The sequence below is a fragment of the Diadema setosum genome, chromosome 7, assembly GCF_964275005.1.
Source record: "Diadema setosum chromosome 7, eeDiaSeto1, whole genome shotgun sequence".
Taxonomy (NCBI): domain Eukaryota; kingdom Metazoa; phylum Echinodermata; class Echinoidea; order Diadematoida; family Diadematidae; genus Diadema; species Diadema setosum.
Genome location: NC_092691.1, coordinates 36,705,868 through 36,720,703, shown reverse-complemented (window position 1 = coordinate 36,720,703; position 14,836 = coordinate 36,705,868). Strand labels below are relative to the sequence as shown.

Below are 14,836 nucleotides of genomic sequence, written 5' to 3'. Positions count from 1 at the left end.
TCTTGGAAGGCTGTAGATTTGATAGAGCACTGATTTCAACAGTATGCAAGATATCTACTCAGAGCTATACTTCTTGATGTATTAAATTTATACTGAAGCTACAGGCACATCCATGAACAATAAATGCCAGGAGAGACATAAGCAAACATGTGCAATCAATTGTAATCACTTGGCACAGTAGATAAGACTGTGTGCCCACCTGCAACCCTTGTTAAGTCTGTGTAAAACCAAGATTGCGTTTTGTTTTTAATCTGGACAAACAAGGGGCATATCTGTCTTTGCAGGTGTCTGAAGCTGTAGGCCTCAATTCTTTTTTTTTGTGATGCCTTCTACAGCTACAGTTTTATTTTGCTGGAAACTGTCAAGAAAATAATGTAATGATGTCTGAAGTCCTGGTATATATATTTATATATATTGTATAAAAAGGAAGATGTTGCATAACAAAGCTACAGGTACAGTTGTATAAGAGAAAACCAGAATACTTGTTCAAGTCTGAAATGTTTTGACTGTCCAATACTAAATCTAAGACCACTTTATCTAGCTGTCTACACAGGAAAATGATGAGAGAATTGCTTGTAGATCCATCTTTTTGGTTCTTCAGGGTATATATGACTTGACAATAACTGAACTCAGAATGCTTGGAGGGGGTCAATTGTCCTATTGAGTGGATTGTGTGTGTGTTTTGGAAAGAAAGACGAATATTGAGCCCATTTAATAACTAGTTGTCTACAGGAAAATTGCAGGCCATATGCAAAGCATATGGGATTTCATAATCTCATAAACAAAGAGTTGAACTGGAAAATTGTCCCATGTGTAACTGATGAGGGGCTCCTTCTACAAATATAATGCTCTTCTTTTCTTGAAAGTGCTGATGGCCGGGATTTGAGAAAAGGAACATAGTGTGAGAGAGAGAGGGGGGGGGGGGGAGGGGAAATAAAGCAACAAAAAGTAGAAACAAAATTCACAACTGCCTTTGAGGTAGACATTGATGGATACCATGAATGCTTGATTACATGATACGCATTATTAGTTGGAAAGTAGACTGACCTGTGCATCATTGACATAATAAAGTGCAGATATTCATTAATGCAAAATACTGGAAACTGACCTTCAATCTCCTTACATTTTAAGATGAGTATCATTCATTCTACGGTGTAAGGGGGGAAAAAATGGTCCGTCATTTTAAGGTCAACAACCTGGCCTTAACAAAAAGTCCAGGCAATCGGAAATAGAGACCTGAGGTAATTTTCTACCTCTTCAACTTCTAATTTTCTAGATTATTGAATTCATCCAATAAACTGCTTGCTCTTTTTACTTTTGTATTTTAGAGATTGGAAAAATGACAGTGATAAAGACTGCAATCCAAGGGCACTCCTGTCAGAAGGCAGTAAATCACATCTAAACGGTTTGCAATTTTTGAAGGACTGGAGGGCACATCAGGAAGATGAGATATATACAGCGCTTTGGCCGGGAGATAGAGATCATATTTTTCTGCCACATATCAAGTATATTCTCCCTGTCATATGTGAGATATGATTGCTGTCTGTGGGCAAACCGGGCACATAAATCAGTCCAATGAAAAGCATGCATTAACATATTTCTCCTTTTATATTGCCACACTGAAGGTCCTTGTTCCATTTATTTGAAATAAAAGAGATGAAACTGGGTCAGGATGGAAAGAGGGAAATATTGGATTATCAGGGTTATTATGACTTCATAATGAGAATGATGGCATATACATGTATTCTTAGGTTGTTTGCCCGTCCGCCGATCGCCCCTCTCTGTCTCTCCTTTCTCTTTGTGTGCATTAATGTTGTATTGAGACCATGAATTGAGTTGTGACATGTACCTGTATGCCACAAGAACTATCAGTTCAAACTATGCACACAGAAGTCCATATGCCTTTAATGAGATTTTCAAATGAGCGTTATAAACCACATCTTTCTCAACTTGGATGTCATTTTGAAACGTTAGTCCATTCCTGGGAATTATCTCCCTGACATTCTTACATAATAGGAGGAGGTGGTTTCCGTGGATTTTTTTTTTTTTTCAGAGCAATATATTACAGTTGTCATGAAGTAAGAGTTTTGTGTGTTTACTTGACTTTCTTTTAGTGCGAGATCAAGGATCGTAAGTAGTAGAACTTAGATTTCTGTTTGAGAGAAAACTTTCACCATCTGCATGCTTGATAATACAAAAGAGAATCTGAAACCTTTTGGGTTTCTCCAGCACAGAGCATGCATGACGTATGCATTCTGATTTCTTTGTTTTTCTTTTCTTTTTCTTTGTTTGTGTGTCTGATGCCAAAAGAACCGTCCGTACACCTTCCATACCACTCCTGCCACGCGATTTTTGCATACACAAAAATCCTCCCCCTCCTCCTCCTCCAACCAGAAATTCCCACCCAGACAACTAGAGTGAAATGCTTAAGGCATCTTGTAATATCGAGTTTCACACTTCAGTGCGGTGAGACTCAAATTCCCCACCCTAAGAAGAAAAAAAAAAAGATATTGGAAGAAAACTTGTGAGCCTCTGAAGTTTCCTCGTCTTGTCGTGCTTTGGCCCTTTGTCAGGAATCTACTGAGGAAAAAAGTTGTTATTCTGGCTAAGTTCAGAGTATCGATTTCAACGGCAAGTTTGGAATAAGTTGAAACAACATCCTAGAAATTGACCCCTGGTGGTGTTAACGGGCCGTGTGAATGTAAACCGGTGAAAAGTCTATTACACCGGTATCTTGAGGGCTCTACCTGGACATTGTATAAAGCTGGGAATTTGAGGAATACAACAGTGTCTCTTGTAGATCCAATTATCCATGCACGGTGACCTCTTCGCCACACAAAGGAAGGGGTCTACCTCTCGTAAAACTTCAGTGTTGCTGCGGTAACTGCAATTGGACTGGTCAGTCATTTCCTCACTGACCTTTGGCGACCCCATTTTTCAACCTGGCATTATTTCAAACGCATACTCCCCCCCCCCCCCTTTTAATTGGAAACCCAGTGTCATAGAGGAAGGCAAAGGTGGAATTAATTTCTTAGATATGTAGAGAGGTTGAGCGGCGAATCTGAGGACTCGACAGTATTGAGGAAATGTGTCAGTAACCACACTGGCGAAACTTCCCGAAGTTTAAGTTCTGAAAGTTTTGCCAGCGTGACCGCAAACTTCCCAAAAGCTTGTCGTGATACTTCCCTAAAAAAACTAAGGAGATTTCCTGAACCCTTGCAAATCTTTTCGAAGTTTGTGTGCAGTCTGAACGCTCACAACTGAAACTTGGGAAAGTTTGTCACATGACCAAAGATTTGCATATGTTGAGAGACTGTCGGGCATTTTATTTCTCTTATTGGATTCAAGTTGGATTCATGTTGTGGAAATTATCTCTATACTCTGGTAGAACATGTTACCAGCTCAGTGGGATCGTTCCTATGCAATGTTCAGAGATAGCATCACACAAGTGATTCAATGGTGCTCTATTTCTATTCCTAAATTTCAGCAATCCTTTCATGCAATGGTATTGTATCCATTTCTACCTTCTGTATTTTCTGTAAGTGAATTCTACGTACTGGAAGCATCTCAGTCATTATCAGAGTCAACCCCCCCCCCTAGTTAATCCTTTAACACCCCATTAACCCCTCTTTCCACTTGCTGAGTTTGTCAATTGATGCCTAGATAAGCAGAGAATAATCCACCTGTCCACAGGATTACCCCGTCTGCATTGCATTGTTACCTGCTTGCTCTGTGTGGTTAACAGTCCACAGTTTACTTGGGTCTGTGGCTTTAGAGCGTGGTCAGTCAGCTGACAGTAAACTTGCCTCTCAAACTTTCCTACAACACAAACTTGCTTCTGTGAACTGTAAGTCTAAAAATCTTCCGGCTCAGTGTTACCATAGGATGAATGTCCTTGAATTTGACTCTGCTCATACCAATCTTGATCACTTGTTGTTGTTTTTTCTCTCTACTTCCTTCTAGTGCTACCTGTACTACTATGAGTAGTAGTATTCTACTGCTACTACTACTTCTACTACTACCACTAATAATAATGATAACGATAATAATAATAATAATAATAATAATAATAATAATAATAATAATAATAATAATAATAATAATAATTATTATTATAATTATAATAATTATAATAATAGTAATAATAATAATGATAATAATAATGAAAATGATAATAATAATAATAATAATAATAATAATATTGATAATAATGATAATAATAATAATAATAGTAATAATAATAATGATAATAATAATAATAATGATAATAATAATAATAATAATAATGATAATAATAATAATAACAATAATGATAATAATAATCTTGCAGTTACACCAATACTGCAGCTACTGTTACTGCTGCTTTAGTAGTCTCTGCATGATGTTGTTTTTATCTGATGTCAACTGCAATCTTTAGTTATAAAATTAAGATTTCTGTTTGAAAGAATATGCAGCCTCACCTCAGAGGGGAGATAACTTACCATTTGCAGAAGAAAAAAAACCCCAGCATTAGTGCTTCAAATTAGTTCTAAAATGTGAGTTAGGGATAGAAACCACCACTGTAAAAATTTGAATCCGTATAATCGATGTTAAGTATTGTTAAATACACAAAATGTGAACAATGGTTATAATGAAAATGTTTCCAGACTAAACAGTCTACAGTTACAGTTTAATGAGAAAAATACTGACATCTCCTTATATTTTAGGCTTTATTGCAAAAATTTTTGTATGGTACAGGGTAGGATGATTTGTGATATAACAGAGATACACTTATGCATCAAATGTGATATCTTGAACATTTTTTAAATCAGTGCTCCCAAAGGTAAACAGGACCTTTAAAGGTGAAGAAGAGGTCCTCACTAGCTAACACAGAAGATGATTGCAGGGTAGAGACGAGAATCAGAAAGGCTTGTTAAGTCTGACACAGGAACCGTGTTGGCAGGCCCATCTCAAATTGCGCTGTACAATACCTTTGCCAAACATTTGCACGTCCCGGGTCCCAACTGCTCGCCAGTTGTGCAATCTTGGGACGACAAAAGCCGGCAATGTCGGGACGACAAAAGTCGGCAATCTCGGGGAGAGGGTGAAGTCAAACGGCAAAGTCACACAGGGATAAAAGCGTACCGGTTGTCTGCTTGTTAGAAACCCTATCCCCGTAAGTCAGCCCAAGTCATTACGGCTTCGTCTGTACAACTGCCGCATGACTTTGAAAATTGCTCATGACCTCACCACACTTGCAATGAAACTGAACCTTGCAAATATGATTTACACTGCATGCCAAAAGGCCGGGGGAACAGTTTCCCATGTCTCTATTCAAGAAACATCGTCTGAGTTTGCTGTGAAAATTGCATTAGTTACCTGTGTTTGCGGAAATAACATGTAACTGTGAATTGTGAAAGCAGCTAGGGTGAGACTCAGGACAGCATTAAATTCCTTTAAATTGGTATGAAGGCAAAACTTCAAAGATGACATAATTTTTTTTATGCCACATAGTATCTGCAGGAGTGAATTTTATCTTGAAAAAAAAAAGAAAAGAAAAAGAAGACAGTGAAATGTAATCATGTATGAGCATATCCAGTCGGATGAATTGACACATGATTCACTGACTTAACCCACAGTAGGCTCTGTCCAAAGTATGTGTGCATTTCAAAATTTGGTAGGGAACAAGTTAATCACTTCAGGAATTATTTTTTTTTTTGTTAGAATAGAACCAAACTATTGTTTTGCATTAACCAACAATTACTCTAGTCTTGATTTGATCATGATATTCAGATTTATTTCACTTTCTTTTAGTCATGCCTTACCATAGTAGAAGACTTTTCTTTCACATATTGTTACCATTGTTGTTTAGACAACATAACATAAACTATTTGAATGTTCTTACCACACCACCTAAGCAAATTCATGAGGAACCTTTTGGCTTCAGGAGTGTTGAGCATGAGGTACAAGTATTTGAGTATTTGAGAATTTCAGAGTAAATGGGTTAATTTCATGAAGGAAGCAATTATATTTAGGCCCTAATAAAGTGTTGTGACACTCTATTGTCTGTATTACTTTTAATTGTGGCTATACAATGCATTCTAGAGCTTTAATTGAATGAAAAGCTTGCAATGGTCTTTCAGAAATGTATCTTCATACATACTGCTTCTAATCGTACTGACAGAGTTTCCTGTGGTAATTCCTTTTAAATAAGTAATTTAGATGTTTTCATGCCTAAAGTCTCTGTGTGATAGTCAAAAGTCATTATTGCCTGCTCAAACATTCATCTCGATTTCCTTTCAAAACATAGAATCCAAGGGGTTTTATGTATGTGAATTGTTTTGAGTTTTGACCACAGGTCTTCTCCTGGTTTACTCGGTCTTGTACAAATTACCTCACATCCTTCAAGATGGAGACAGACTAATCAGTCCTTTTTAGACAGGTCAAACATTGATGTAAAAGCTTAGGGCTGATAAACTTTAATGATGATTAAAAAAAAAAAAGAATCCACTGCCGAACTTAGGACTGCTCTATCTAAATAGAAGACATGCAGCTGTCATTCAGGAAAAGGTCTCAATGCACTTCCTGAAGATTCGCTCGATTGTCCGGCATCTTTTCCAGGCATCTTCATGTAATATACATTTTAATAGATGCTGAAAACCTAGCCAACCCAGGCATGTCCTGTATTGAAGGACAGATTTCTGTGACATTTCTCCCCCCCCCCCCCTCCGTCTTTATTTTTGTAATGTTCATGAGGCATTTTTAATGAGATCTGCAGTATAATTTCTGTAATCAGAGGAAATTCAGGCAATTTTGTAAAAAAAAAAGAAGTTTATCTCATGTGTTCATATGCATGTGTCTTTGTATGCTTGTGTGTTTAAACAAATTTGTATTTCCTTTTGTAAGTGTTTCCTTACAAATTCAATTTGCACTTATGTCAACTGAAATATGTGACCGGCGACAACGGTTTCAGGCAAAAGTCGGGAATTTTGAAAATTCATTTTTTCACTGAATCACATTGCCCATTTCCTAAGCTTTTCATTGATATAAAACACTTGTATTCTTCGGCACTATAAGTGGGCATAGAAAGAGAAATAAAATGCACTTTTTAAGTTGTTAGCCTGACAAAATTGCGAGAAAACAGGCTTTGAAGATTCACCTCTTTCTCAAAGACAAATGTCCAAGCGGCGATGCGAGGGGAGAATCACCCATCCGTACGATGGTGCCAATCGATGTTAAGCCCCGCCTCTAGCAACCACATCGCCTTCTGATTGGCTCACCGAGAGAGTCAAATTTCCCGGGCACCTTCCTCGGAGCTCAGCGTATGGAGCCGAAAAACAATGCGTTTCGCTCGGGTTTGTTTACCGGTACGTCTTTCAAGATGGCGAATACGATAATTGCACGTATGGTGTACATGTACATGACGTGTATGGTGCACGTATTACGCAATGGCATCCACACGCCATGACTGTGCAATGTGCATATATGTAACAGGAGCGGTGGCGAATCCACACATTTACAAATCGCGTTTTCATTGTGGTTAATTTGTCTTTATCATTGGCGACCCTTTTGAAAGCAGAATTGCTAGTGCTGGCAAGGGTCATGCTTAAATAAAAAAAAAAAAACACGACTCGTTAGTTTGGTGCGATTTTGACGCGTAGTATTTGAATATAATTGGTCACATGTGACTGCTCCTTTCCTCTTATCTGCCTTCCATTGAGTCAGTCTGCTGTCATAATCTGTACTACATGTACAAGTAGACACATTTGAGAATGTTTAGTTTTCTTTTCACACGATTATGTCATGCTACACGATTTTTGTTTCACTTCCGTTGTCGAACATTGCGATAGAATAGTTTGGACAGAAAGCCAAACGAAGAGCACGCACTACAGAGCGAGCGAGCGTATAAACCACTATAGCAAGAACAATGGAGCATGTAATCGTGCACGCGTGGACAAAGCATTCCCCAACACGCTGCAATTGGTGTCTCCGAAAGCCGAATTATGTAAATGTATGCGACGCACCAGCCAATCGCATGCGAGACCGTGCGCCGTAGCAACACTGGGGATATTGGCGCGGCGTTCGAAAGAAGCTCGAAACTGACGAGTGCGATCCAACATAGGGTGCTTAAAATTCCATTTTCGATAGGAAAAACTTAGTCTTATGCTATGAAATTTAGTGTAGATGTAGAAAACATATCAAAGATTCGATTTCTGCAAAAAACTTAAATCGACAAAAATAATGGTCAAAATCTTTGTACCCCGCCTAGGAGGGAATTTGCTCTTGCGACTTTTGCCTGAAACCGTTGTCGCGGGTCACATATGTATTTAACCATTACTCATGTCACATTTTAAACAAGATTTTTTTTTAACTTTCATTGTGTATTCTTTGGTTTGTATTACCATTTTTATTGATATCACCTGTTATATGTTCAGTTTTTGTTTCATATTGCTTCACAAATAAAAAGTGATATGACTACACATCATGATGTTGCACTGCAAAGAAACATTGAGCTTCAGTTGTGAATTATTGGTGCCAATTTTCCAAATGGAAAAGTAGAAAAAAGGTGAGGGACAAAAGAAAAAGAACATGGGGGAAAAATTACTCATTTTGTCCAGAAGAATATATCTCATCTTTTGACAACTGACAAAATGAATCCATTCTGCCCTCAGGGTCACATCAAAATATCCATGAATCATATGCTCCTGTGATATTTGCCCTTCTGTCCAATACTACAGAGAAAGCAAAAAGGAGCAGACATTGAGAAATCAGTCTGAATGTTGCCAAGAAGAGTATCAATTGATAAGCGAAGCTCTGTCTTACAGAATTGTCTCTCGCAAATTGGCAATTTCCTAAACATGAATTATATGAATTAGATGATGATTATTCACCATATCAATCTTTATACCCCCGCCAAACGAAGTTTGAAGGGGGTATATAGGAATCAGCGGACGGTCGGGCGGTCGGGCGGTCGGGCGGTCGGTCGGGCGGGTGGGCGGTCGGGCGGGCGGTCGGGCGGTCGGTCCGTTGCAAATCTTGCGTCGCGAACTACTTCCTCAGTTTTCAACCGATTCCCATAAAACTTGGCACAGATGTGTGCCTTGGGTTGTAGATGTGCAAGACATATTTTTTGACAGTACCCAAAAGTACGTTGCCATGGTAACGGCATATTATGGGCAAAAATGGGTACAAATCTTGCGTCGCGAACTCCTCCCACAGTTTTTGATCAATTTTTATGAAATTAGGTACAGATGTTCATCTGAATATGTTAATGTGCAAGACACATATTTCCGCAGTGGCAAAAAGTGCGTTGCCATGGTAACGGCATGTTATTGGTAAAATATAGGGCAAAATGCTTCATGGCAAAACTGCTTCATCAGTGTTCTTCCAATTCTCATGGAATTCATATTGAATGTTTGTCTTAGGATATAGGTCAGCATGACACATTTCTTGACAGTGACAAAAAGTATGTTGCCATGGTAATAGCTCACATATTATGAGCCAAAATGATGGAAAATTTTGTGTTGCAAACTACTTCCTCAGTTTTTGCCCAATTTCCATGAAACTTGGTACAGATGTGTGCCTTTGGTTGTAGATGTGCAAGACGCATTTTTCGACAGTACCCAAAAGTACGTTGCCATGGTAACGGCATATTAATGGCAGAAGATCAAGGAAAGATCTTGCGGATTTAACTACTTCCTCAGTTTTTTGACCAAAGCTTGTGAAATGTTGTTTTGACCAAAGCTTATGAAATGTTGTTTGGCGGGGGTATAACCAGTCGCTGTAGCGACATTTCTAGTTTATGTTGTGACATGAATAGACATGCTGTAGTGGTAATGCCAGCAACTGATCAGTATGAAGCTTTTTTTGGCTTCTAAAGAGGCACCAGGAACACTTCAAGAAAACAGGACAGGTGTCTGTGGTATATTTTAATTTTGCAGTAATGACACTGCATAATAGTAGGTGGGTCTCAAATTTGACGAACATTTTATCTATGCCTGTGGCCATTCGCAGATAGCATTTTTGTGGAACTTTTGAAGGCTCATGCAAACTTTAGTCACATGACATGAGGGTTATCAACAGAGCCAGCATGTCATGTGGGATTAAAGATGTGAGAGTGGCACAGATCACTGGCTTCAATTGACGAACAGCACCAAACACCAAGTCATTTAGAGTTACGTTTTGGAAAGGAGCGTGTCATAGGTATCCATGGAAGACAGCTGCATTGATCCTCAGCTTGGCAGCTGTAATATTGTCGTGAAAACCACAAAATATGATTTGTAATCTTCTTTGAGGGACTTAAACAGCCACGACTCACCTGTAAAGTTGATATTTGATGCTTGTATCAACAAAGCAGGATTTTGAGTGGAATCCAGCACAATTTGTTACTCAGCTTGGAATAAAAAAAAAAAATGGGAACAGGGGTGAATCAACTTTGAAGATCAGTTATATGAATGAAAATACATAGATTCTGACTATTAAAACTCTTGTGCTGATTATGTCTTCAGAAAAGAATTGCTTCAGTAACAAAGCAGGCTTCATGAGCTAAAGTCTTATGAATTCAGGAGACTTTGCTTCATGTAGGTTTGTGTTTAAAATGTAAACTTTTCAAGCTTACTAGTTTGGTATCCGCAACAACTACCAATTGTGCTCCAGCCTAATCTCCATTTGAAGTGGAGACTTTATCCAAACATGTAAAGACAAGAGCAGTGACTTTTGTTTTTGAGTGGTGGTGCTTTATCACTCTGGTTCTTCATATCACAGTTGATTAAGTGGGGGAACTTGTGTATTGACACCAACGGTGATGACACGATAATACACTTCAAATACTATCATCTACTTTGAATAGTTACATAACAGAGTAACATGTTATTAAAAATGGGAGTGGGGGAAGAGAAGGGATTTAATGTTTACTTCAAAGCCCCTATGTATAGTTTTGGCTAATGGAATATAATGTTCACATGAATGTCCATAAGTAATTGTATGCTGAAATTCTCATATACATTCTAAATCTTGCAAACCAGCAAATAGGTCAGAAGTCATAAAGGGGGAACTTAAAAATATGATACAGGTTTAACTGTTACAATGCAAATATAAATTTGTGGGAGCAGCATAATTATAGATGGTTATTTTTTTCATGTTTACAAAGATGTTAGTCACGCAAACTTCCTTTGTACAAAACGTTTGGCTTAAGGAGTGTCAGTTATTTTCCTTAATCTTCACATAACACATTATCTCCTTTTTCATATATCTTCTTTTAACCTGGTGAGGACAGGCTGATTTTACTACAACACGCATTTCCCATAGACACCTGCCCAAGTATACTCGGGACTCGTCTTCAACGGGTTGAGCAGTCATGAAATAGCAGTGGGGAGGGCGGATGATATTCCAAAACTTCAAGTTTACAGAGGTGCATATTTGATGAACATCTCTACAGGTCATTTACTATAAGTGGTTCTATTAAGGTTTGTTCTAAAACAGTAGACAGCCCACTTATTGGACAAAAAAAAAAAATTTGAAAACAGCTCAAATAAACAATCAAACAAATGGAAGAAGAGATTTTTCATCTCTAATTTGGATGTTACATATGAAATTGCCAATTGAATATGTTTAGAATTGTAAGTGAAGCTCACCCATCCCACATCAATGCCTGTCTTTGAAAAGAAAAATGATATGAAATGTAATGGCAGTTAATATGTAAGAAAATTGTTTGAAATCCACTTTCTGGAAGAAAAAAAGTTTATAAAACCTTTCTACAGTGTTTCAGCTGTCATTTGAGTCCCAGCGCACAGAATGACTTTCCACATTCCAAAGTAAAAACATTCATAAGTAATTCTTTGCTTCAGACAAGAAAGTCTTCAATGTTTTGCATCAGAGAGTGACTGATGTGCTCATACAAAGGTTGTACCTTGATAGGTGAAAGTTGCAAAATGACGCAGCATTTAGAATCACACAACAAACAGAACCGTCAAAGCATTTGTGGCACGATTGTGTGGCTCTATAAACAGCTTTGCTGGAGCTGATAAAGAGTAGATACACTCATGTACAGAAAAGGAGACCATTGAAAGGCATTGTTTTGTCAGTCATTCTTTATGCAAGAGAATATCCTCCGGCTATAAGTGTCACAAGCTCCGAGAGTGATCGTCTCGAGTGCTGTGGATTCCTTTTCACACTTTGCCCAATTATCTTGTAATTCAGCCCTGTTGACTGCTTAGTCGTCTTTGCCCCAAATCGTTTTGGGAGCGTTTTAGAGGGTTGGCGCGGTCCGAAGCTAATGGGCAGATTGGCTGGATCACATGTGTGATGCGATGCGTTGTGAAGGTCACTAAGTGCTTCCCAAGTCACTAGTGCTTATACGTTGTTTACACTGTTTGTCAACAAGTTTATTGACAGGTTGGAGACCACCTTCTTATATTATGTCTTTTTGAAATAATAAAGTAACAGCGTATTATTATGTGCATTTTTTTTGTATGTGTGCAGTCTTGTTTGATGTGGGTGTTTATTCATTCTTCTTTTTCTTTTTCTTCTTTTGAACACTTTGAACACAATGAAGGGATTTCATGTGGGCTAGTTTGGTTGTCATTGTGCCAAGATGCTGTTGAGAAAGCCTTTACCAGTTCTTAACCATCAAACAGTTGATGCATATCATGATCAAGCCTGTTTTCTAGTAAAAAAAGAAAGAAAAAGAGATGGTTACTTTGTGGATTTTTGAGTCATGATGAGAAAACAGCTTATATGAATGCTTTCTTGATTGAAATTTGTGATCCTGTGTTTAATAGGTGACTTGAAACATATGAAACCTTCTTGCAAGTGTTCGTTTTGGTCTGCAAAAGGAGTAGTTAACGTGTATTTGCTTAAAGTGGCACTTTGTTTGCTTACTGTATCACTGCAGTCAATCTAATGTATGATAAAAAAAATGAGAATTTTTGTTAATGTTCAAACTCTGCATCAGAAGAAGTAAATGATTTGACATTAAAAAGAAAGAATCCACAGTTTTATGTTAATTGCAGTTATCATAACACTGCAAGCAACTTGATCATCCCCATTTTCAGACATTTACAAAGTCAGACAAAACCAAATATGAGGTGATGGCTGGCATGACTTAGAAATATATTCTTTTGTGGAATACATGAATAAAATATTGGAAGCTTTGTAAGTCCAGTATATTTTGTACAATGTAAACACCATTCATTTTCTCTGTTGATGATAATGTACAGCCTGTATCTTGGAGGTATGCCATCCATTGTGACAGTAATTATGTTAATGTAACCCCTTTACCCACGGCCATTTCCAAGAATTCATGCAGTTTGAGAGAAAAACAAAGCCATCTGTAGACGATCAGTGGTAGACTGGGCATACAGTTGTCAGGGGTAGATGTGCTGTTTGTGACATGCCTTTCAGCGGAGACCTTGAGAGGTGCCATGGGCAAGGAGTAGGGACTGGTCAAACAGCTGTGGAGTTAGAGGGTGCTTTCACGCATGATCAAATGTTTGCGTAGTCATATGGAATATATGATTATGCAGTGTTTCAGGATAAGAGAATTTACACACATTGCACTTTCACACAAAATGGCATATGGGTTAATGAAATTTTAGTTTATGAGCATTCAGACACAAGAGCTTTATCCCATATGAGAAGGGATTGTGGAATGAGTACACTCCGACAGGTTGAGGAATTTGCTAGTTCACCCAGAGGTCATTGCCTTCTTCTCCTAGGCCGCCCAGTCTGCATCTGTGCAAATGAGCCGTGATTAAGCAATTTCCCCCAAGCAATTTCAACAAGTGATTTGCTCATCGAGTGTCAATGCAGACTTTCTTTCTCTTGGTGAAAATTTGTGTCGATCTTGAAGCAGTCTAAATGAGAATGAATGGAAGCTTCCTGAGATTGGATCAAGTTCATTTTTTCAACCATTTGTGAGTGGGGAAATTGAGGCATGGAAAAGTATGATTTGATTTCAGAAATGTAGTGATTGAATAGAAATTGATTTGTTTCCTTGTTTCCTAGAGAATTTAATTTGCTGTGCCTGTCACATGAATGTCTCAATAATTATCCTATTTTTCTCTTACCATTGAAGCACCAAGAAATGATAATAATGAGAATTATGATGTGTCAAATATGTAGGTCATGACCAGACATTGGCAGGTAAAAAGATGTAATGAAACCTGATACGCGATGATAGACATCATTATGTCATATTTCTTCCAAGGTTGTTCCCATTAGATAACTAGATCATATACTAATTATATGCTTTATGTTTCCTGTTCGTTGAATCATGCCTCATCCTGTTCAAAGAAAGTGATGCTACTTGCAGGGACATACAAGACAAGCAGACACGATTTTTGTTCTTTCCTTTGCTGTTAGATGATGACTTTGTCTGTCTTTATAACTCTCAGTCACAAAGTCTTTTTTTGTGTGTTTGTGTCTTCCGATGCAGTCCCTGCTGGATGGAAGCGAGGTGCTGGGAGATGGGACCGACGCCCACGTCCACTGGATGGCCTGGAGCCCGTGGAGTACCTGTTCCAGGACCTGTGGGGGTGGGGCGTCCTACCAGACCCGGGGATGCCATCAGGGGTATGTGTGTGCCGGTATGACCATCAGGTACAAGACATGTAATACGCAGGTGAGATGAAAGACTATAGTTTGTTTGTCCGAAGGTTCGTTATTCCAAAGATTCATCACTCCAAAGGTAATAATCTGAAGAATGAAATAGGGTTCATAATTCTGAAGGTTAGTTAGTATAACCCTTCTTTTCATTTTAAAGAACCTCATTTCATTTTTTTATTAATGAACCTTTGAAATAGCAAATCTTATTTCATTTTCTGATGAACAAATTTTTGGAATAATGAATGTTATTTTA

General features: G+C 38.1%; 1 protein-coding gene across 1 annotated transcript in view; it reads left to right on the top strand.

The window, feature by feature from the left end:
* Positions 1–14,836, top strand: part of LOC140231212 (ADAMTS-like protein 3) — a 221,438-nt gene that overhangs the window by 67,084 nt on the left and 139,518 nt on the right. The window contains exon 2 of the mRNA XM_072311358.1: positions 14,414–14,599. Coding sequence (XP_072167459.1) covers positions 14,414–14,599 — 186 coding nt within the window. The remainder of the gene's footprint in view (positions 1–14,413; positions 14,600–14,836) is intronic.